Source organism: Bos indicus, chromosome 2, assembly GCF_029378745.1.
Source record: "Bos indicus isolate NIAB-ARS_2022 breed Sahiwal x Tharparkar chromosome 2, NIAB-ARS_B.indTharparkar_mat_pri_1.0, whole genome shotgun sequence".
Classification (NCBI taxonomy): domain Eukaryota; kingdom Metazoa; phylum Chordata; class Mammalia; order Artiodactyla; family Bovidae; genus Bos; species Bos indicus.
This window is the reverse complement of record NC_091761.1, coordinates 104415993-104440905: the sequence shown is the minus strand read 5'-3', so window position 1 is coordinate 104440905 and position 24913 is coordinate 104415993. Positions and strand designations below refer to the sequence as shown.

The following is a 24913-nucleotide window of genomic DNA, read 5'->3' as shown; positions in this document are numbered from 1 at the left end:
AAACCTGGGCCCCCTGCATTGGGAGCATAGGGTCTTAGCCACTGGACCACCAGGGAAGTCCCCTTCTCTCCCATCTTTTTAATCTCAAAGTGGCTAAGAGTACTAGCACTTTGCTGAGGCCAAACCCCCAGGTCTCAGAATTGACTCTTACCTTCTCAAATGCCCACGGTCAGTCCATCCACAAATCCTTTCAGCTTTACATCCAAGATCTATCCAGACTCCAACCGCTCACTTCCTTCACACTGCTCCCTGTTCAACCACACCCGAGTGTCCCCCGTGGTCAGTGGCTAGAGCTCAGTAGCCCCTCCTACCAACTGGTCCCTCTGCTCATCCTTCCCGATCTATTTTCTACACTCAAACTGGGTGATCTTTTCAAAATATTATCAGACTGCCTCATACGCCTGCTCAAAACCAGTCAGTGACTTCATATTCAGGATGAAATTAAAAAATCAACCCATTACCAGGACCCAGAAGTGCTACACCATTTGGACTCAGTCTCTCTCTTCAATGTCATCGCCTTACTCTTCTCATGTGCTACTCCACTCCTCTCTCCCCTCTCTAAAGCTGTGGTGCCCAACACAGGAGCCACCAGACACAAGTGGTCACTGGGCACCAGAAACGTGGATATTCAGACTAAGATGCGCTGGTATGAGTGTCAAAGATTTTGAAGACTTGGTATGAAAAAAAAGAATGAAACGGTTCAGACTTCCCTGGTGATACAGGGGACAAGAATCCACCTGCCAATGCAGGGGACATGGGTTCGATCCCTGGCCTGGGAAGACTCGACGTGCCTCAGAGCAGCTAAACCTGTGTGCGCCACAACCACTGAGCCCAAGCTCTAAGGCCCATGAGTCGCAATTACTGAGCCTGTGTGCCACAATTGCTGAAGCCCACCAGCCAAGATCCCATGCTCCACCACAAGCCAAGCCACCACAATGAAAAGCCCACACGTCACAACAAAGAGTAGCTCCTGCTCGCCACGACCAGAGAAAGCCTGTGCAAAAGTAACGAAGGCCTAGTGGAGCCAAAAAAAAAAAAGAGTGAAAAGTTCCTTAATTTTTTAATAGTGATTATGTTGAAATGACAGTACCTTGACTGTCCTGGGTGAAAGTATTACTAAGTTGGTCCTTCTTTGTTTTTAAAAATACTCTTTAGAAAATTAAAATCACATATGTGCCTCATGTCTTGTTTCTATTGGATGGTGTTACTTTACACCAGGGGTTGGCAAACTATGGTCTGTGGTCTCAATTCTGCTCACTGCCTGTTTCTGTAGGGCCTGTGAGCCAAGTCCAGTTTTTTACATTTTTAAATGGTTGAAAATAGAAGAATGGTAATTCATGACATATGAAAATTATATGAAGTTCAAAATTCAGTGTCTGGAATAGAGTTTTATTGGAAAAGAGCCCTAGTCGCTTGTTTCTGGATTGTCTATAGTTGATTCTGCACCACAGCAGCACAGCTGAGTGGTTCCAACACAAACATCCTGACCCATAAAGGCAAAATTAATTACTCTCTGGCTGTTTATAGAAAAAGCTTGTCAACCCCTGCTCTACACGCTTAGCTTACTTTACCTTTCTTCATAGAAAAATATTGCCTCTCCTGTTAATATGATAACCTTGGCAAAAGTGTGTACTTTCCTTCCTTGTTTAGTGAACTGCTGTCAGCACCTACAACAGGGCCTGGCACATATTAAGTGCTCTATAAATATTTGCAGAATCAATACATTTAAAAAAATCTAGATTTCAGGGGCTATGGAGGAAGCACCTCGTTAATTAAAGAACATGATTCACCATTACTACGACCTACTATCTGTTTCTCGGTAGGTCCAGCTAAGGTTAATTAAGACCCAGGCAAACCCACACATAATGAAAGGAAATGCTGACACTTGGCCTGGTAACCCACTGGGCTTGGAGACAGAGACCAACATTGAAGTAAGGACGAGAGGAGCATACGCCTCAAAAAAAATAAAAAGCCTTATGTTATTTTAATAAATTCCATTATTTTTAATGCTTTTTCCCCCTCCTCTTATAGAGGAGAGGTAAAGCTGTCCCAGTTATCAAAAAATTCAAATCTCTTCTTCTTCACTGGGCTGCCCGTCAATGTGCTTTCATCCAGCTTGTCTCCCGTGTCCTGGGAACCTGGATCAAAGGACTCTGCTGCCTCCAGGAGCTCCATATCGTTTCCGTCTTCCTCGAAGGACTTCTGGAATAGGTTGTAGATCTTCTGCTGCTTTGAGTCCTTCATCAGAGGAAGAAAAGACATCAGTACCCAGGCATTAACACTGACTTTTCCTCCACCTCTGTGGGACCAGCTCAGTACACTATTTATCACTCGAGCAGCCTTACTGCCTTCATGTCTGGCTTCTTCTCTACTGCTTGTTGGGAAAAAAGAAAAAGAAATGGTTGTGAAAGCAACAAAGGACCTGCTCTCACACTAATTTATGTTGGGAATGCTTCTCCCTTCTAACTTTACAAATCACTATCTCAGTGATGAAATAGCTCCCAAGCTCTCACTTCCTCCAAGGCCTTTTTCCACTAAGAGGTTAAACTGCTAAGTCAACTCCCAAATCAGTGTGTTCAGCCATGGTTTATACCTAATTTTCAGAGAGGTTATAAAACATACACTTAACATACTGATAAGTAGATACACGCACCCATTTCTGACTCCCCTAAAGTTACAATGATTACAACTGTGCCTATGTGCTGATGACAACAGTGTAGGGCTAGAATCACACCCAGTGGTCACGACCACAACACATGCTGGGCTCGTTCTCACCCCTCTGCTGATCTCTCCTCTGTCTTGGCTCCCAGCCCTGACCATCATTCAACCCAGAGGCACATATTCAGTGTCTCCAGTGACTTCCCACAGGTCCATAAAAACAAACCCGTCTAAAAACCACAGCCATCTCTCACCTCAATCCTACATCTCCGAACCAGCTTCTGTTCTCTGGTTTTGACGGTCTCCCACTTCTCACCCAGTCACCCGGGCTTGTGATCACCGGGGTGTCCTGATTCCGTATCTCACACATCAAGGTTGGCTTCTCCCTCTGATCCCTCCTAGGTTCCTCGAAGGCAGTTTGTTTACTTGGGCCGCATGGCTCTGTACCTGCCTGGACCTGAAATGGTTTCACCGCACTTCCTGCCTCAGGCCTCGTCCCACATCACCTGCCCACAGGTCTGGCCCAGGCCTGATTTTTCCCTCTAGACTGCCCTCTACTAAGATTCTCCTGTCACGTCACTGGGCACCCTGTGTCTACTTCATCAAGTCTGCTTCCAGGCCCTTTGTAGTCAGGTCTCAACCCAACTAGCCACTCTTTGCTTTCATGAAAGCCTTCCACAGTGACACTAAGTTCTTGAAAACTGATGCTGCAAGGACTCTAGATTATTCAGTAACCTGTGCCCTACATTTGCTAGCCATTCAGGATCCCAAATATTCAGATGGGACATGACATTAAAGGTAATTAAGATCAGGCTCATAGCAGCCATGTGCCCTCCTCTACGATAACCTTCATTAGGCTTCTGTCTGGGCAACTAAAAGTCAAGGAAATGCTGCTCAAAAGGCAGCCTACTCCAGATAGAAGTAACTGTCCACGTTCATTGGAGTCTGTGACGGCAAAGCTCTGTGCTAATCTGGAGCACACACAAAGGGAAGCAAATTCCAAGATCAGACAAATATTTCACTTTCCCTCTCAGCAGGCAGGCAGACATGACCTTTTTTGCTTTTGGCTCCTATACAAGGAGGCAAGATTTTCTTGTCCTAACAGTTGATAAAGCTTTCAGTTTTAATTACTAATCAAAATAAATATTGATAAACTCCGTTTGTATTATCTTGCATTTGTACTTTTAGGCAGAAAGTCTTAATTCAGAGCAACTGAGGGTCAGGCCAGTATAAATAAATGAGTTATAAATAAACCTATTCTTATTAGTTGAGAATCCTTTAAAAATAAGGCTCTTTCTTTTTAAAGGGCAAATAATAAGCAAGGCTCTGTCAAAACAGTCATTATTCAACTGAATTAGAGAGTTCTTTAAAAAGTTTAAAAATAAAGTTGTTTTTTAAAATTGGCTTATTAACTGTAAGGATAATTTATATTATATCTCCCCTGAGTCCAATTTATCCCAATAATTACATCCTGAAAAAAGAATTTAGTTTTAAGTAAATGTAAAGATCACACCCTCAGACAAGTCTTAGAATCACCTACAAGACTGTGCTGATTTAAACTCAGCTTTGATGCTCAGTGATTCCACAGGAAGGAGAAGGCACCTCAGTTTTCTGAAGAGCAAGGCTGCCTTTCAGCACAAGGCTCAGACCTCTGTCCAAGTTCACTCTTTAGAAACAATCCTCTCAGGACCTCCTGAATTCTCACCTTCCTCGTCAACCACCTGAGCAGGTGAATGAAGACCAGCCCTGGGAGTCTTTGCACCTCTCACTCCTCTCTTCCTTGTTTCACAGAAATGGAGGAAGAAGGGCTGTGGGTGCCATGGGGCTGGAGAGCTAGGCCAGGGCAGGCCTGCTGGGCCTAGGCTGTTCTCGCCAGAGGCAAACAGATCTCCTCTCAGCCTTTCTGACAAGGCCCAGCTGGTCACGGAAGGATGCTCATGGGCCTCTTACTCTCCTTGATAATAAGAGGCTGTCACACAGGGAGTGCTGGCGGAGCCCGGAAGCCTTCTGCCTTGAGCTGGCTTCACGTGACCAGTGACTGTGGGCCAGCTTGTGTGAAAGTGTTAGTCACTCAGCCGTGTCCAACTCTTGGCAACCCCATGGACTGTAGCCCACCAGGCTCCTCTGTGTATGGAATTCTCCAGGCAAGAATATTGGAGTGGGTAAACAGAGATTTGCAGGGCAGTTGTGGGCTAGTCTTACTCCTATGCAAATCTCTGTTCACCCCTTTATAAAACGGGGAGACACTGAGAATAAAATGCAGCTACAGAGGGGAAAATATGTACATGAAAACAACACCCTATGTGAAACACTCCCCATTGTGGACTGGGGACATGTTCTGGTGGCCAGCCTGCTGAGTGATGCTATGTACTTTTTGCAGCAACTTAGCAGTTTGCATGGGGTATTTTTTGTCAGTTTGGCCTGATGGCAGCATTTGGAGGCCCTGGTTTTAGGAGGATCTAGGAGGGTATGTGAAAAGCAGCAGGAGTTAATGTCAGCACTTCTCCATAAAGGGATGCACACATGGATTGGCCTGAGAACGACTGCAGCCGTTTATTTCGGCTCTCAGTCTGGGGGAGATTCCAGGAGTGATTCACATCTTCCTATTCCAAACCTCAGGACGCCCCAGTGCAGGGAGCCATGGGCTGGTGTTACCTTGGAGAAGTAATCTGTGGCTTCTGTCATTTCTGAAAAATTGGTCTCAGAGAGCCCGGCTTCACCCAGAACTTTAATCTTCTCTTGAATCAGGGGCCTGTTGGGGAAGAAAGGAGCTGCAGTGCGTGGACCCAGCAGACTGATTACAAGACCACCCCTCCTGTGCTTATGGGACAGCTTACTGTCTCACATCTCTGCAACTCTCCAGGCACGAACACCCATCCTGGAACACATACTTCCTCTCTATTGTAAACCAACCAAATCAGGGCTCAGATATCAGACTCAAAGTTCTTTCTACTGGGAGATGTGTATGAAATAAATGCCATTACAACAAAATTTTGGACCTTGTGCTGTTATGAGCTGCCTGAATAACAAATCCACTAACAGAGACAGGGAAGAAGAAGCAAGCCACACACAAAGTAAAGGTAAGATACCTCAGTCATCAGCTAGAAAGAGGGAGGCAGTGGAGACAAATTAGATAATCAAGAAACTTATTATCAGGAGGGAGAAATGGAACTGGGAGGGAGTATTTTGAGATCGTTCTCTTAGGTAATGGATATGAAACTCCATAGAGTTGAACATTTTATCCCAGTTCTGCTAAGAAAGCACTGCATGACCCAAGTGAGCCACTTCTTTGGATGGCCCAGCAGCAGCACTGAAAATGTTGCCTTACGGTACCAGCAGACATCACGAGGGGACAAAGGGGGCGTTTCCCTGTCTAAGCAAGAGCCTTCACATCTGGGAAGAGTGTTTTACAAACAAAATTTCACCTACATTTCGTCCCAGTAAGTTCTCCTCCCTTTTCTCAGGTCAGTGGGAAGGAGCCACGTACTCTTATTCCTGCAAGGTTTCCTCATTCCCCCCACCCGCCTGCAGTCACAGTAATGCTGTGCAGGGGGCCAGACAGGGTCATGATGAAAGGGGGAGGGCACTACCAGTGAGTCTTCTGTGTGGGTCCCTGGAGAGCTCCCCCAAAGCAGAGGCTCTCAGGGAGCAAAGAAAATACATCACTGGTGTCAAGCCCAACTGCTGGGCCAGCCAGCGGCCTCACCAGAGGTAGTCATCAGCCGTGCCTCTCGCCACCAGGTAGTGGATGCTCACGGAGCTCAACTGTCCGATGCGGTGCACCCGGTCCTCAGCCTGCATCAGCACCTGCAGGGCGTGGGGCAGGATGGAGACAGGTCGAGGCTGCTCGGTCCATCACAGCCCTGCCTCCTCACTGTGGGTCACACGGCCGGGGGCCTGCGAGTCTGTGCCCACAAACAACCTGTCGTCTGACAAAAGGGAGAGGCAAACACAGCACTGGGCATCACGGGGAATTCAATCTGTAGCTGCAGCTGTGCTCCCCAGGGCTGGGCCCGGTGCTGGAGGGAGGCTGAGCTGCAGCTCTGCCATCAGCCGTGATGAAGGGGACCCGGCATACTTTCTGTCTTCCTCCGTGTAATGAAAAGTTATCTTCTAAATAGATAAAAATACTGTGCCTGGGCAGAGGCCAGATAGGATCGGGGGTAGGGTGGCTTTTTTATACCGTGGTAAACCCTACAACGAACAATGAAACCCACCAGCCATGGTTTCTATTCTAAGAAGCCTTCCACCTCTAAGCCCCCCATCGTCATCGTTATGGCCATTGCCAGCGTGTGGCAGTGAGAGCCACACGCAGTCAGGACATCAGGAGGGAAAGACCTTCTTTCTGCAGTTGAGGAGAAAACTTTACAAGTCCCAACAAATGTCTTCCGTCTGTTGCCACAGTAGTCAGCTCATCAGATAAGGCCAGTGGGCACGGTGGCAGTGTCCAGGGAACACCACCGTGGTCGCCCTGCTGTGGCCCCATCACTAAAGTGGCTCCCAGGGGTGGTGGATCAAAGGGGCTCAGGGTGGGAAGGCAGAGGCTTGGGACCGGGGCTGCCATGCGCTCCCCTTAAGTGACAGCTATGCTTTCTGAGCCCCCAGCGTCTTCAGGGAGAGATGGATCCGGAGGTTTCTTCAGAACATCAGCCTACCCATTGATAATGAGATGGAGTCGATAATCCTGCTACAAAGCAGGGTGCTGTGAAGACCTAAGATCTGTTTATGAAGCTGATGGACAACCAGGGGCCATGACGCTAGCACCAGGGACAGCGCACACAAGCCCCGCCTCTCGCCGCCACCCCGCCCCTCCCGACGAGCGCTCCTCACCCCCGGGTTCCAAAACAGCTCCCCGAACACCACCAGGTCAGCCGAGGAGAAGGTGAGGCCCATGTTGGCGGCGGTGATGGACAGCACGGCCACGGCAGGGCCCGGGGACAACTGAAACTGCTGGCAGAGGTCCTCGCGGTCGGCCGAGGAGGTGGAGCCATCGATACGGATGTGCTGCACGCGCTGCGGAAACAGGGAGAGAGGCGGTTGGGCAGGGGTGCGCAGAGAACCGCGCTGCTGGGGCTCTGAGCTCCAACAGGCGCCCTCTGAACTGCTTTCCAAGCTTTTTTCTGGCCTTTCCTTTCAAACTGAACCTTGTGTTGACAGAACTGTAGGTTCGCATGTGTATTAAGCAATAAAACAGAGGGATTCCTTGTCCATTACCCCAATGATAATATTGGTAAAAGTTGAAGTATTGTTAGTCGTTGGCTTGTGTCCAACTCTTTGCAACCCCATGGACTATATATAGCCCACCAGGTTCCCTGGTCCATGGAATTTTCTAGAGTTCTCCCGAATACTGGAGTGGGGAGCCATTCCCTTCTCCAGGGGATATTCCCCACCCAGGGGTCAAACCTAGATCTCCTGCATCGCAGTCAGATTCTTTACCATCTGGGCCACCAGGGAAGCCCAATATTCGTAAAACTATAGCACAATTATACCCAGGAGACTGACTTTGATACAATCCACTGACCGTATTCAATTTTCCATTTTACTGAGACTCATGTGTATGTGTTCTATACAGTTTTATCCCACATGTGGGTTTTCACATATCTGCCTTCACAGTGGAGACAGTGAATGGTTCTAACCACACAGGGATGCTCCGTGGCCCTTTTATAGCCCTGCCCACTTCCCTCCTGCTTCGCTCTCACCCACCTGCTCCTTACTAATCTGGCCTGCATTTCTAAAATGTTCCATGTCAGAAATGCTATATAAACACTATGTAAACTCTGGGGCTGTGGTCTCTACTCAGCATCATTGCCCAGAGACTCATCCCAATCATCGCATGTACAGACAGATCACATGTACCTGTAATTATACCTCAGTAAGGCTTCCCTGGTAGCTCAGACAGTACAGAATCTGCCTGCAACGCAGGAGACCTGGGTTCGATCCATGGGTCAGGAAGATGCCCTAGAGAAGGGAAAGGCCACCCACTCCAGTATTCTCACCTGAAGAATCCCATGGACAGGGGAACCTGGTTGGCTATAGTCCATGGTGTTGCAAAGAGTTGGAAATGACTGAGCAGCTAATACTTGCACTTTCAAAGCAATTAAAATTTTAAAAAATTTTAAAAGATGGGTTAAAACAACATGTTCATGGTTCTAAAAGCAAGAAAAATCCTTCAGAAAGTCTTCAGCAATGGTTCTGGAAAACTTCATCTCACTTGCTCAGATCTGACCTCAGCCTGCTCAAAACAACTCAGCAGCCAACACACAAACAAGAAAGCATCCTGTGCTGAAGTTCAAAGGGTGCATACCTTCCTCTCAAGCTCCTTAGTAATTGCATCCAGAACCACCTTATGGTGCGCAAACACAAGAAACTTCTCTCGTCCACTTTCTAGCAGGTCCAGGATATATTCGCTGCATTTAACAAAGACAACAATAAATTGAAAACATATGCGATCCGACTGAAGTTAGTTACTGAAAAGTGACTGCATCTGTGGCAGACACCTTTGGGGTACCTGCCTCCCTGGCCCATCCACTCCCTCCTCTGAGAGCTGACCTTTCCCTCTCGCCCTCAGAAGGTGTAGGGAAGTCATCTTCTGCCATGTACAGAATTCTTCCATACTTTTTAGTCATCTCCCAAACACAAATAAGTCAAAGTATCTTCATGTTTTACATGTTTCTGACAGGTTACTGAAACATTCTTATAACCTAAGATCATACTAGATAATTAACAGTTTTCACTTTGGCTGCTACTATCATTCAAACGTGTTTTCAATAAAAACTGAAGTGCTGTCTATAGATCTGAAAATGCCTGGGCAAGGATTAAGGGATTCTTGACAGTAATCAAATTTCTGGCAATGTAGTACTGAGAAGTAAGTAGGAAATGGCAACCTACTCCAGTATTCTTGCCTGGGAAATTCCATGGACAGAGGAGCCTGGGGGATAGAGGAGTCATGTCGCAAAGAGTCAGACACCACTGAGCATGCACACGAATGCACGTACTCATACTCAGGAGACTCGTCAGGGATAGCCTTCCAGCTCCCTTCCCCATCAGACTGCACGCCAGGGCCTGCAGTTAAGGCAGTGTTAAGTGAATTCTTTTCGAGGCCAAGGAATAGCAGGTGAAAAGGCATTGTTTATGTGGTCTTTTTTCCTCCCTTTAATTTATTTCTCTTCTCCATCCACTGTGGGTTTTTTTAAAGTACTTATTTTTTAAAAAATATTTTTATTATTCTTATTTACTTTTTGGCTGTGCCATGGGACATGTTGGATCTTAGTTCCCTGATCAGGAATTGATCCCACACCCCCTGCATTGGAAACTTGGAGTCTTAACCACTGGACCACCAGACAAGTCCCTAGCAATGTGTTGTTTTCTTGACTTTCTGCTCCTTATCTTTAGCTGTGGCCTTAAAGGCAGGCAGTGACCCCTGAGCGCTGTAGGGAGGAGGGTCGCTCAGTCAGCAGACCCTAAGGCTTGCCCTGGCATTAGCACCCTGCAGAGGGTTCCCAATCTCAATACAGGTCAAGGCTCCTGCACAGGCAGCAGGAATGTGAGCCTCAGTGGACAGGACACACACATGGGTGTCTGGGTAGAGAACAGACACCACTCTCCTTATGGGTCAAATCTCTAAGGCTTCCTATCACAGTATGGGCAGGTGGTGAAAAGGTAAGTGGACGCTCTTCTTAACATTTAAGAATTATTTTCAAAAAACACTGTGGTCAACCATAGTATGGAGTTGAGTTCAATCTGTGAATTGTTGGTACTAATCTAGAATCTAATTAGTTTGAGAGACAGAATTTACCATGATATAAGCAAAAACATTTATTACTACATCATCAAAAAGTCACAAGGCCATAAAATCAACTTGCTCAGGCCATAAACACCATGGCCCCCCATTTTCCTAATGCTTTTCTCCCCTCTGCGTCTCAGACGTGGCACTGCTGCTCTGCCTTCCTCAGTCCCTAGGCTACCAGGCTGGAAATATTTGCCAACCACAATAACCTTGGCTTTATATTGAAATATGTCCATTAAAATGAAAACCAACAACAGCAAATAAGAAAAAAGAAAAGAAGGAAAGAAAGAAAAGCAACTATCAGAGGAAATTGGAGTTTTAAGATTTATAATCTAATTTCTACTTACTAGCTGTTTGATTCTGAAGTTTAAAGATTTACATGAGATTTACTCAGTTTCTACATTTTAACTTATTCTACTGATCTCACGAAGAGGCTGTAAATGTGACATGAGTTAATAGATGTCAGAACTGTTGGAAACTATCAATCACTATATAATTTATCATAGGATTTTGAAAAAGTATGTATAAGATATGTTAGGGACTGAATGTTTGTGTCCCTGCCCACTAGCTCATACGTTGAAATCCTAACCCGCAGTGTGATGGTTCGGGCTTCCCAGGTGGCCCTAATGGTAAAGAACCTGCCTACCAATGCAGGAGACGCAAGAGATGAGGGTTCGATACTTGGGTCAGGAAGATCCCCTGGAGATGGAAATGGCCACCCACTCCAGTATTCTTGCCAGGAGAATCCCATGGACAAAGGAGCCTGGTGGGCTACAGTTCACAGGGTCAAAGAAATGGACTGAAGAGACTTAGCACACACACAATGTGACGGTATTGGGAGTTGGGGGTATTGGGAGTTGGGGCCTATGGGAGGAGATGGAGCCAGTGTTCTTACAAAAGAGAGCCCCAAGAGTACCCGTGCCCCTTCTGCAAGGGAGGACACAGCAGGAAGACTGCTGTCTACAAGCCAGGAAGAGCACTCTCACCAGACTGAATCTGCCAGCACCTTGAATTTGGACTTCCTAGCCTCTAGGACTGTGAGAAATACAAGTTTGTTCAGGCACATGGCCTATGATAGTTTTATTATAGCAGCATAACCATACTAAGTCAAGGTATAACCAAAGTTTCTTTACAAGATGGAAAAATAGCTAGATTTAAATTCCTAGGGGGAATGGGTGGCTCTGAGCCAGCACTCAAGGGACCCTGTCACAAGCTGAGAGAGCAAAGGAAGGGCTGACACCCTTGCCATCTGTTATCCAGGGCACATGAGAAATGGGTTGGTGGGGGCAATTCCGGCTGGTGTCTGAGAGAAAAGTTTTCAGGCTACAAAAACCACACCTGGAGTTCATTAGTCCCATAGCAGTATCATAAATGAAAAGGGTAGTAGCCAGAGGGTGAAGGAGGGCTGCCCAACACTCAGTGGTCCATGTGGAGAGCCTGCAATTGGAACAATGAGGTGAACTCACTCTCCAACCACATATGAGGATGCAGAGGGAGAGGCCAGGGAGGCTGGGCGATGCAGGGGCTGAGTGAGGGGCCGGGGAGGCTGCGTGGCTCAGTTTAACCCACACTGAATTCCTTTCATTGTAACCTAATCACTTGGACTGTTATCCTGCCGGAGTCTCATACGAATGTTAAACAATAAAAATTAGGCAAGCTCCACGTCGTTAGACTCGCTTCAAGCTTCTATCTCAGGGATATGTGAAAAGCAGTGGGGGTTTCTTTCTTTAGCAAAAGCAGACAATTTTTTTCAAGTCACTGAATAATTTTAAGGACAGAATTCATCACTTCAGCTTTAGTTTAAAAGGCGGAAGGAGACTCAAGTGTGACAACAGCCTCTTGCCCGTATCTTTTGAACAAACCCTGACATTCACTTTCTTTCTTATTTAGGTAAATGATGGCTGAATCATGTCTTTGGAGACGACTAGAGACTCCATGAAAGGCAGCTTCTAAGTCTTCTATGAAACCCCTTATTTCCTCCTACAGGCAAGTGAGCACAGTTCTCGGAAGAGGAACAGTTCGCTTCAGTGTTTGGGTTATTCTGCCCTCCTTGGAAGTGGCCACAGCTCCACTTCACTTGAGTTAAGACATGATCACTCAGGGACCTCAGTCACATCCAGGAGGTGTTCCAGCTACAGGGCCACTTATGCCTCCTGAGCCATGAGGCTGTGGTGCCTTAAAATGTATATTCAAGGCAATTAGGATTCAAGTCTCAGATGATAAAGAGTCTGCCTGAAATGCAGGAGACCCGGGTTCAATTCCTGAGTCAGGAAGATTCCCTGGAGAAGGGAATGGCTACCCATTCTAGTATTCTTGTCTGGAGAATTCCATGGACGGAGGAACCTGGTGGGCTACAGTCCATGGGGTCACAAAGAGTCGGATATGACTGAGTGACTAACACAATCATTTCTTACAGAACAATAAAGCCATCCTGATGGACTAAGGTAACAGGTGTTTCTTTTTAAAAAAGAGAGAGAGAGGAGTGACACTTGGTGACCACTTACATGATAGATGGAATTTTAGCTTCAGCTGTTCTGTTGAAGAAGAGAATGAGGGCTTCTTTTTGCTGCTGCTTCTGTGGAAAGAGAAAGGGAGAGTTTAAAGTCTCCCACTCTGAGAACTCTGTAATAGACTGATGTAATTATTGCCACCACGAGCTTTATAGGTCCCAATATCATGTGGCAGAGCCAAGAGTCCCTGACTTATCTGCTTGCTTTAGCCACGCTGTGGCAACTGTCTGGACCCTGGGAGACACGGCGTTATAGCTCCTCCGTCAGCCTTTGAGAGCTGTCGTGAGAATCCAACAAGGCAAGGAACATACGAGCTCTTTGGAAGGACATCTCAGGTGGTACCTCAACAACCATACCAAGTTCAGGTGCTCAGCTGAAAGGCAGCCTTGCTAAGCACACCTGTTTACTACAGGTATTGCAGTCTGGTGACAACTTACATGTGACACTGGTCCAAGACGTTCCCCTAGTCCTTTCCTCCTGCCAAGTTTTGTCCATACTCAACTGACTGAGCTCACCTCTAAGACGTGCTGAATCAATTCCAATTGACACACTGTATTCAAATACTATCTCAATACTTTTATTCATGTGTTTCTGCCCTGTCTCCCCATCAGGCAACTGACTTCCCTTGAGAAGAAACCATATTTTCTTTAGTGTTTGCATCTAAATAAATCCCACTAAGGAATGCTAACACAGGAGGTGCATAAATAGTTTCATAATAATATGAGAGAACATTTACCATCGCTCCTGGGCTCCCAGAGATGACAGGTACTCTTACCAGCCTTGGTAGAGCCACCATCCCGTTCCAGTGTGGGTTTACAGATGCTCCCACAGTTTGGGCCTGGGCCCTGTGAGGCCAGTGACTGACACGGCAGCTCCCTCATGGGACAAAGAGATGGCCCAGCCAGTAATAACACCCATGGCCCTGAACTCATTACAACTCAGAGAAGCAGCCACAGTGGGACATACCTTAAATGACGGACACCACAAGACGAGAGGAAAAGCTACCTGGTCAAAATCGTTGTTTGGCTTTAAACAGCATCTCTCGTCTAGGTCTTGACGAGAAACAAGAAAAAGACCCAAGAGCCACAGGAATCCATGGGGGTACTGACGGGGTAGCAGGTCCATTTCATTTTATACATGGGTGTCATGGTGGTGGCCACTGTTGCTCCTATTTTGTGGCAGCAGTTCAGTTTAACAACTCAAACTTCCTAGGAACTCGTGGTGAACATGTGGTTCTGTGTGTGCGTATGTGTGTGTGTGTCGGGGCGGCGGGGGGGGGGGCGGGTGCGTGTGCCTTGTTTCTCAGCCTTGGGCGTGGTCAGGACTCTGATGAGGCTCCAGACACACACCCAACTTTCCGTGTGTGGCCCATAAGCTCACATGGGGTCCACTCGTGTCCCTCAAAGGGTCCCTGGCAGCAGGTGAGGCTCTCCAACCAAACGTGTCCCTGGAAGGACATGCTGACGGGACAGTGTCAGGCTCCCATCTGGTGACCTCACCGGCAGTGTGCATGCCTTGAGCAGACTGCACCCCACTCAATCCACAAAATAAACTCCTGGGTCCCTTCAGAGACTCCTGTCAGATCCTTCCCCACACCCACACTTACTCCACATCTGCTATTAGAAAAGGAGAGGGCAAAACAGATGGAGAAATGGTAAAAAAGCACTTTCAGAAACCTTGCCCGGAGATTTAACATGCCCAGAGACGATGTGGGTGTGAGAAAACATCCTTATTACACACGGCTAGGGGCTTAGCAGCAGCAGCAGCAAGGGGATAGTATTCTGGGCTAACCCTTTTGGTCAGTATGTAGCAAAAGTCTTCAAAATATGCCCATATCCTGTGATGTGTGTGTGTGAGTCACTCAGTAGTGTCCGACTCTTTGCAACCCCATGGACTGTAGCCTGTCAGGCTCCACTGTCCATGGACTTATCAGGCAAGAATAGTGGTATGGGTTACCATGCCCTCCTCCAGGGGATGGTCCTGACCCAGGGATTGAACCCAGGCCTCCTGCGCTGCGGGCAGATTTCTTTACTGTCTAAGCCACCAGGGACTCCCTATCCTATGATACAGCAACTCAATCCTTAACATTTATCTTCAGGATAGAAATGGAGGTACACAAATTCAGATGTAAACCGCCTTTTCAGTGTAGTGTCATTTAGAATAGTGAAAAACGGAAATAACTTAAATGTCCAACAACAAAGACTGACAAAATTATTATACAGACATGTGAGAAAATATTCTGCAGTGTTCAAATTATTGTTGTTATTTAGTTGCTCAGTCATGTCCAACACTTTTGCGACCACATGGACTGTAGCCTGCCAGGCTCCTCTGTTTCCCAGGTAAAGATACTGGAGTGGTTGCCATTTCCTTCTCCAGGGGATCTTCCCATCCCAGGGACCGAACCTGCATCTCCTGCATTGAACAGGTGGGTTCTTTACTGCTGAGCCATTGGGGAAAACCAGTCTTCAAATACTATGTTTTAAAAGAACATACAACAACACTGAAAAGTGCACAGATATAGTTTTGTAACTTGCTTTCTCCCCTACTTGATGTATGCTTATAAGATCCGAATTCTGCTTTTAAAACATGTATGTTGCAATATCATATATTAATGGATACATACGGAATCTAGAAAAATGGTACTGATGAATCTATTTGCAGGGCAGGAACAGAGACAGACAAAGAGAATGAACTTGTAGACACAGTGGGGGAAGGAGAGGGTGGGATGAACTGAACAGTAGCACTGAAATACATACATTACCATGTGTAAAATGGATAGCTAGTGGAAAGTTGGTATATAACACAAAGAGCTCAACCCTGTCTTCTCTGACAATTTAGAGGGGTGGGATAGGGGTGGGAGGGAGGCACAAGAGGGAGGGGATATATATGTATACTTATGGCTGATTCATGCTTTTGTGTGGCAGGAACCAATACATTATAAAGCAATTATCTTCCAATTGGTAAGCCTGGCATGCTGCAGTCCAGGGGTTACAAACAGTTGGACATGACTTAGTGACTGAATGACAACAACCACCTCCTCCAATTAAAAATAAAAAAATAAAATATATACGCTGCTTATTATGTACATAAGTTCTATGTATATTGATATATAAATAATAAATATTTTAAAGCAAAATACACATAGATTTAATAGAAGAAAATACCCAAATGATACATGTCAAAATTATCAAAAGATGGGTCAATTTATTTTTTATCATATAGTGATAAAAAACATTTAATAAATACGACCCTGTGGACTGTAGCCTACCAAGCTCCTCTGTCCATGGGATTTTCCAGGCAATAGTACTGGAGTGGATTGCCATTTCCTTCTCCAGGGGATTTTCCCAACCCAGGGATCGAACCCGGGTCTCCCGCATTGTAAACAGACGCTTTACCGTCTGAGCCACCAGGGAAGCCCACATATTATAAGCACTTTTCTTGATCAGACTTTATACAGTAGATATCTGCTGTATTTTTAATGTAGGAGAAATCAATAGTTTATCTTTTAAAAAAAAAAGAAGCTCCCCAAACTGAGTAGACATAATATTAGCCCAATAACTATCTTACTTCTTTTGCCAGCCCTGGACTGGGAAATTTTAAATAACCCGCATTCTTTGTTCCTGCCTCTTAGACTTTTATTAAATTAGATCCATTGGGGTTCTGAATTTCTGTGTGGGAATTTGAATGGATTGTCAAACAGCAGAAAGGTGAGCTGATACCATCCCCAGGAAGTCTGCGTGAACCAGTTCCATTTTTCTGCTCCTAGTCTTGCTGATCAAAAAACGGCTTTAGACAAAGGATGATTAGAGTCAGCTTTTCTTAGCTGGTGAAAAGCTATCTATTATTTCGGCTGAAAATGAGAAAAAGCTTTCGCTGTACGTTATGTTTTATAAATTGGCTGCTTCACCTTGGCTTCTGTGATTTAAAGCTTTTCAAAAAATGTCGTCCTCTGGATGGGAAGGTGTGAGGGAACAAAGAAAGAACCGCTTTTTGACAGGTTAGCCGTGCTTTGCTTGAACCACCATAATGTGTAAAATCACAGGGAAACTTGGGGCTGCAGAGTCACTATTAAAAATGGGGGTGGTGGGGTCCTTTCTGCAGATTCACAGACTCAACACACAAAACCATGATTCTCCAGTTTAACTCTTTCAATTCAGGGTTTCACAGGCAGTCAGGGCTTGGAAGGCACGTTGATGGCCATCTGGTCCAAGCCCCCACAGACACTGGTTCTATTTCCTGGGTTGAGTGGGGGATGGACTGCTCCCAGCTGGATCCATGGTTTGCAACGCATTAAATCTGTGGCTTTATGGTAAGAAAGGTTCTAATGTTCTAAAGGCTCATGCTCATAAATTCATTTGCTACTTGGATTTTCCATTATAAAAAATGAATTTACATTAAAGAAGACAAAAGAAAACAACATTTTTCAAGAATTTATCCTATCAAAAAGAACACAGTATTTTAGCACCATGCTGAAGGCAGTCTTTATCTATTCAATTTCTCTCTCTTAAAGACAGACTTAAATTTCCCAAGACACCAAGGAAGCACAGAGCAATTCTCAAGCACTGTGCTGAGAAGGGCTCAAGGGCTCTTCTCCACTGGATTCTTGAAGAATTACAGTGCAATTTAGGGTTTTTTTTTCACAATCTGAAAAATAGCTTGAAGACTCTGGGGTGAAGAAGCAGTGACAACAATCACACAACAGGTGGGATTCAGAGCAACCGCCACCAACCCTTTGCACTTTTCCAGCACCAAGCCCAGGAGGCAGGTTGTGGCTTCCCTTTTCAGGGAAGAAAATACCAACAAATCCCAAAGAATTTAAGGGACCTGCATAGCCACGGGGAGTTATAAACATCCAATATTCCTGATTTCCATGGCTCAGCCTAGTCAATTTCACATCATCCCCTATTAATTCAGAAATCAAACATGCAGGTTACACCTGAAATCATAAAGTGCCACTCACCTAACCGTGCACATTGGCCTAAAGTTTAAAATCCTTTCAAACCTTGCTGCACTAAGTTCAAGATTCCCATACTTTTTTTTTGGCTATTCTGCACAATTGACAGTTGCCTCCTGACCACTTAAAATGACTTTCGTCCTCAATTCAAATCCCCACTGACTGCTTGTCAGTTGTCTACACTGGCTGTTCTCCATCTGGTTCGAGAGGTGAACTGGTGTAGGGAAGGCTGTTCTCTGGAAACTCCCATGAAATACTGATAGACTCTCTTCCACCACACATACAAGGAACTGAAACACTTCATAAAGCATTCTATAAACATTCATACCTTTGCATTTAAAAATAACATGCATCTGAATTTTTTCCATTAATAGTATATATATGCTATACATGTTCATTGGTTTTCCTGTTTGGTAGATTTCACTGATGGGCAAAAGTTAGCAGACTTGTTAATCGCTTAAGAAAGGTTTAAGAAAAAGCTTAAAATTGAGAAAAAATTTCCATTCATTGAGTTTTTATCTCAATGAATGGAAAAGGCCACTGACACTGATTCTAGCAACAGAACACCTTAGTTCTTCTGGTAGTTCCGCGGAAATATAATTTGAGAACCACTGGTCTGTATGTCCACAGTGATGTTATGGAACCTTATTTGAAAATTCCACAGCAAAGAGATTATGCCTGCTCATTTCCTCCAGGCCACCCAGATTATTGTGTATAATATAGCATAAATTAAACACAGCTGGATAAGGTATTAATATCAGTGCAAAATCCTACACGGTTTCTTAAAAGCTACTAGCCAGTTTTGCTCATCACATGGGAAGATAACATTAAAAAAAAAGAATCACACATTCTGTCTCTTGTCATTTTATTTATTTTTTACTCTTCCAGGAGGCTGGTATCTCATTTAGATCTAAGTTTCTGTATACAGGGTAATACCAAGCCCAGATAATGCTTTATGATAATGTCAAAAAATGTCAATGACTGCTATTTTCTTGGGAATGAAAATTGCAAGGTTTTTATGCCATGAGGACAAAAACGGAGCTGGTACAGATTACTTTATAGCACTTAGCACAGTGTGACACCAAAGGCAGATAGGAAATGAAAGTGTTTTGAAAAGATAAAGCCACCGTAGTGGAGAGAGCCCTAAAATACAGAGCTAACAGCCTTGCGTACAGCATCAGCTCTGCCATGGAGTAGGTGTGAGACCTTGGTCGAATCCCAATCTCTGTGAACTTCAGTTTCCCTTTCAATAAAATGGAGGTGCCAACTTCCTGCCAACCACAAATGACTGTAATAAGGACTGAAGGGTAAGAAGGTTTGAAAACTCTGTTATATAAATGTTAACTTGTTACTTTGACTAAAGCAAGTGACATGGGATGGTTCGAGGGTTAACATGTACACCAAATACCCTTAGGACTAATTTCTAACAACTGTGACTACACAGAGGTACCCTCAAAATACACTGAATGCAAATTCCAACTTTCTTAGAGGCATTCAGAATATGTATCACCATCCTGTCGTTCCCCTGGGGTTTATTTTTATGACTGTCCATCAACAGTGATCTACCCAAGGAGAAAGCTGAAAACTCATGAGAGATTTGGGAAGCAGACTAGATAGGCTGAGAAATGAAGCAGGCTCACCATCCTGGCCTTGGGAGGTAGGGAAAGGTTGCAGAAAGACAACAGCAGGGGACTCTGGTCACCCCCAGGGCGCCCCTCCTGGGAAGGAACGGCAGTGCCCACGTGGACTTCCAAATCCCCATCTGCTGCCCCGACTCACAGTTTTGTCCTTGGTGGTCATCTCCTTGGCGGCGGCATCCAGGGCGGCTCTGGTCCTGGCGTTGATCTGGCCTGGGGCGACCACCACCATCTTGCGCTGCTTGGCTGGGAGCTGGGAGAGGACATCACCCTTGAGGCGTCGCAGCATGACCGCCTCCTCTAGCAGGAGCTTCAGCTCCCCCAGGTTGGAGGAGCCCGAGTAGTCCCATCCCCAGGGCTGCTGTGGAGGCAGAACCAAGACACAGCCTGAGAAACTCCTCAGGACCTGGGGACAGGGCAGTGACCCCCAGGGACAACTTCCTCACAAGGCTCTCTTCCCCTGGCCTTGTTCAAAGAACTTCAATTGGCTTTGAGGGATAAATCAAACCTCCAGGAAATCAAATGAAAAATAGGAAGGGAACAGGAAGAAACAAAGTTGGAAATGAGGTGAACCAAAAATGTGTATCATGGCATCCCACAATTTGGTTTTAAGCTTTCTAGCAGCAAAGGGAAGATGTCAAGTGGTTTGGTGCCCGTTACATTCAAGAACAAGCGAGAGGGACTCCCCTGGTGGTCCAGTGGCTAAGACTCCTTGCATCCAAAGCTAAAGGCCTGGGTTTGATCCCTGGTTAGGAAACTAGATGCTGCAGCTAAGACCTGACTTAACCAAATAAATAAATATTAAAAAAAAAAAAAGAACAAACGAGATATTCAGCTTGTCAGGCTCTTCCTATGCATCAAATGAGCTTGAAAGACTCTTCCTCAGGGCTTCTCCCAGAGTCCACTGCCCAAGGTAATAGACGATGCTGTGATATCTTTATTTGATGGGGTTAGCAGGGATTTATTTACAAAGCTGTTCTTCCCCAGTGTGGGTTTCACCAAGCACGACCTGGTGGATGCCATCACAGTGGCCACAGTGGTGGGGGCAGAAGGGGAGAACCAGACCACAGGTGCAGCCACATCTGGTTGAAACCAGAGGTGGGTTTTAGAGCACCCAGGCCGTCCTTCATAAAAATGGTTCCTTCATCCAGCAGCTCACAGGCAGCGGCGAGTGAGATGCCTACTTGCTGCCATACAGCTGGAGGGGACGTTACCAATTAAAAACCCTGCCCTTTGCTAACAATCTTACCAGAAATAGGACTGACTTCTACGGTCTTGTAGAAAATGAGGGAGCCGGGGTGCCTGCTGCCTTAGGGTTTCAGCTGCTCATTTTCCCTCATGCCTCACCCCACCCTGTACTGTGAACCGCCGTGGGCAGGGGCTAGGCTTGCTCATTTTCAAGGGCCAGTGGACCTAGAATAACGGTGGAGATGTGGCAGGTGTGCTTTGCTAAACTAGAGACAGGAAGAGACAGCCAAAGGTAGAGAAATAAAATGATCAAAAACTGCTTCTTTCTTTTTAAAAAAAAAATGCTCTGAAATCAACTGGAAGTTCTCAGCAAATGCATTCACACCATGGGGTGGAAAATGAGCTCAGTATGGGGCATTCTCTTCAGTGGCTTCTTTTATTGCAAGAATCTGGCCACAATTAAAAAAAAAAGTAGATCTGGCCTACTGGCTACATTATATAAAAATCATGCCAGGAACAAATGGATATCATAATTAATTTAGGTATCATGCTCCAACATTCTAATATTATCAGCTCTTAATCTTGCAGGTTAAAACCTGATAATACCAAAGGTTTTAATATATGGAAAAACTACACTTCAGCAAGCTTTTACTGAAAACTTATCAGGCAGCAGGCATTGGGCTAAGTGGAAGGAAGAATACATTGGTCTAAGTGGAAGGAAGGATACAAAGATGGGGAAGGTACTAACTTTGTTTTCTCGGGTGCTGGGGCAGCAAGGAGGAGGCAAAGGGTGAATTTGAGGATGTGAAGGACTGCAAAGATGGTGGCCAGGAACACAGGGAGGGATGCTGTGGTGGTAAAGGCAATGAGCTCTGCTTCTAGCTCTTACCACCCCTGGCTCAACAAGACACCATCAGGGACCAGACTGTAGAGGAGGAGAAAATCCTTTGCAGAAAGTGGATCACTTGCAAAGAGGACAGAGGTATAAATCACACGTGGGAGCTTTGAATGATCAAGACAACCGTGTCCAATCTAATTTGGACTGATCCACAGGGAAACTTAGTTAAAGAAGTGTACAGCTTTAAATACGTTCAAGGACAGAAATTTCTTGCCTCAGTGACCAGCTAAAAATGGTGTGCAATTAAATTTGCCAGGCTCCACAAGTTACACGATAAGTACTTTGAATATAAGTGGATATTTTTAAAGTACTTGGAAAGCTTTTTTCTTTTCAGGAAGTATTTTAAAATAAGGCAGATGATCTTTTTTATGTCATGAACTTGTACAGCAAGGCTCTTCTCTCTCAGGTGGTGTGGGGGGCAGCCACTTCTCCAAAGTGTCAGGGCCAGCCATGCAAACAGCAGCTTGGCATATTTGTGATTTGGTCACCAAACAGCAATCCTTGAGGTCTGAAGTAACAAGGCTTTTGAGTTGAGCTAGAGCCTCTGTGACAGGGGCACCACCCGCAAGAAAGAAGCCGGCATGAGAATGAGTAATTAACTAAGGGGGAAGTCTGAGGGCTTCCTTGGTGGCTCAGACAGTAAAGGGGGAAGTTTGGCATCTAAGTGTTTTTTTCACTCTTTTATTTCCCACAACATTAATTTTTTTCTTCAATTTAAAAAAAAAATTGAGGTTTTAGAAATCATGATAGCATTTGTGTCTATAAGGTTTGCTCTGCCCTTTTTGGAGAAGAGAGGCTGTGTGGACTGCGGCTCTGTGAACTGCAGCTCCAGGGGCAGCCGCTCCTCTGGCTCTGTATTCACAGACAAATAATCGGTAGGTCAGAGGCTTCTGGCCTGCGGACCAGACACAGTTCACCATCATGAGTCAACATCTACGAGCCAAGGCGCACTGCTGCAAGCCCACCAGGGCAGCCTGAGACCACGCCCCCCACTCCACCTGTTCAAAGGCATCCTCTGTCTTCCATGCACCAAGCAGGGGGGCCCTTGGCTTCATCTAAGCTCACCTCAGTGTCCTCCAGTCGGGCAAGAGCTGCAGGCTCTCGGAGCTCCAGGCACCTGCGCACCGCCCACTGGTCGCTTTACCAGAAAATACTATCGAGCATTAGAACTAGGAGGGGCTGCTCTTGTCTTACCATAGAGGACACTCCAAGGTCAGAGTGAGAGGTGAAGCGGAGCTAAAATCTGAATCCAGCTCCATGGCCGGTCCCTTCTGACCACGCCATGGCGGAAAAGAAGGAACAAGAAGGAAAGTGTGACTGTTGTATTTAAAATGGATAACCAACAAAAACCTGTTGCATAGCACATGGAACCCTGCTCAGTGTTATGTGGCAGCCTGGATGGGAGGCGGGGTTTTGGGGAGAATGGATACATGCATATGTGTGACTGAGTCCCTTCACTGTCCACCTGAAACTATCATGACATTGTTAATTGGCTAGACCCCAATACAAACTGTTTTTTTGGTGTTAAAAAAATTATAAAATAAAAAAGGGAAGTGTGACAATCAGGGTGAAGGGTGGGTGGGGAAGAGAGAGAACGGAGAATAAATACCCGCTTGGCGCCACAGTAGCGAAGTCCAAAGGCATGGAACTGAGGGAAGAAGGTCGGCCTGACGGCGAGGATCTGCGTGTAGAGCTCCGCCGGCCGGGACATTGCTGGTGTGCCTGACAGTAAGATCACCCTCTTGGCAACCTAGAACACAAAGAGCCAAAGACGCTGAGGCACACACAGGACATACAGGGCACGCGCCCAGCACCCTCTCACTAGGAGCTGGAGCCGATGGCCCCGGAACAGTATATTCCATGGAATCCCGCAGGAAGGAAGACCTTTGCTTCCTGGCATTCTGACCGTTGGTGCTTCCCAAGTTCACTCGTCTTAGACCCAAGGATCTAGATTCCAAACTCACTAAGACTGGCGTCACGCCAGGGCTCTGTGTGGCATCAGCCTGGGAACTCTAGGCGAAGGTACCACCATCAGAGAGAAGGAGCACGTGTGCTCCAAGAACGTCATGGTTGGACCCCTTAAGAGGCTGGGCGTCATCTTCCACGCTGCCTTGGCCGAGCCCTCGGTCCACGTCTATTTAAGCACTTAGCCCCTTGCACTGAGTTCTATCTTGCCTGACTCCCTCAACTAGACGGCAAGCTTCTTGAGATCAAGGACTGAGCTGGGTTCACCTCGATTTTCTGCAGCACAGTGGCTAGCACAAAGTAAGCACTCAGTGGGTATCCACTGTATGCTGAAAAACATTCACAAGGAGGCTAACCAGTGTCCTGGGGACGGCAGAGTAAACATGAGGAATCCAGCACTGGAAGAGGAAACATGGGAGACTGCAGCAGCTCTGAACTTTTTCCAGGATGGATTTCTGACATCCAAGCAGAACCTGTGATCAGACAGTGGTGCCTAGGACCAGCCCTTTCTCACTCCCAGGAGGAAAAATCCGCGATGGCCTGTGTGTTAAGCCTCTATTTGATTTTCTTTAGAGGAAAAATAGAAAAAACAACAAAAAAAAGTGTCACTAACCCAGCTGCACAATGCTTTGAGCCTGGATATCCCTGGCTCAAGTTCGTTTTGCAGTCAATAAGGACTTTAAAAGGTGGGACCTGGATCCATCTTCCCTAAATGCAGTCCAGGCCTGCAGCAGGCTGCTCAGCCAAAGGCAGGATGGGTCTAAACAGTTGGTCGATTCCAATGACAGGCTTCAGATTCCTCATTACCCTGACATCCACCTGACCCAAGGAGATCAGACCCCAAATCCTACTTCTTACTCAGATGAGAAAGAGGGTGAGGGAAAAAAAAAAAAAGGAGACACTCCCCACCGGATTAGAACGCAGAATGGTCAAAAATCACTGGAGGTAAAATCCATTTCAGCTCTGGGAAGGGACCCTACAGTGGGGCTCAGTTGTCTAGAAACAGCTTGCTAACCACTGTAACCTTGAGTTAATGACGGCAGCATAAGGCAATTGCATGCAGTCAATCACCCAGGGGAGGAAATTAGGTTTTCAGATGGATACACGGCCTCATAAAAATAAATAAATAAAGGTACAACAGAGGGAAGAAAGATGATTCTTTATAAATATACAATATATACCTTTCTCAAGATGCACTTCTGCCCTCTGAGCAACCACCGATACCTAATTCCATTATGACAGGAGAGCTATGAATTTCTCCAGCTATAATTTTCCACAGTTCAATTACCCAGGCCTTCTAATTTCCTGCAAGGTTTG

General features: G+C 45.9%; 1 protein-coding gene across 3 annotated transcripts in view; it reads right to left on the bottom strand.

Annotated features, from left to right (window-relative positions):
• Nucleotides 1–1368: 1368 nt before the first annotated feature.
• The window catches only part of SMARCAL1 (SNF2 related chromatin remodeling annealing helicase 1), a 53726-nt gene continuing 30181 nt past the window's right edge, over nt 1369–24913 (bottom strand). For all 3 annotated transcript variants that reach the window (XM_019976435.2, XM_019976428.2, XM_070771934.1), the window contains 8 exons: nt 23241–23381; nt 19688–19906; nt 12949–13019; nt 8963–9065; nt 7489–7671; nt 6365–6465; nt 5314–5410; nt 1369–2238 (listed from right to left, as the gene is read on the bottom strand). In XM_019976435.2, coding sequence (XP_019831994.2) covers nt 2026–2238; nt 5314–5410; nt 6365–6465; nt 7489–7671; nt 8963–9065; nt 12949–13019; nt 19688–19906; nt 23241–23381 — 1128 coding nt within the window. In that variant the 3' untranslated portion in view covers nt 1369–2025. The remainder of the gene's footprint in view (nt 2239–5313; nt 5411–6364; nt 6466–7488; nt 7672–8962; nt 9066–12948; nt 13020–19687; nt 19907–23240; nt 23382–24913) is intronic.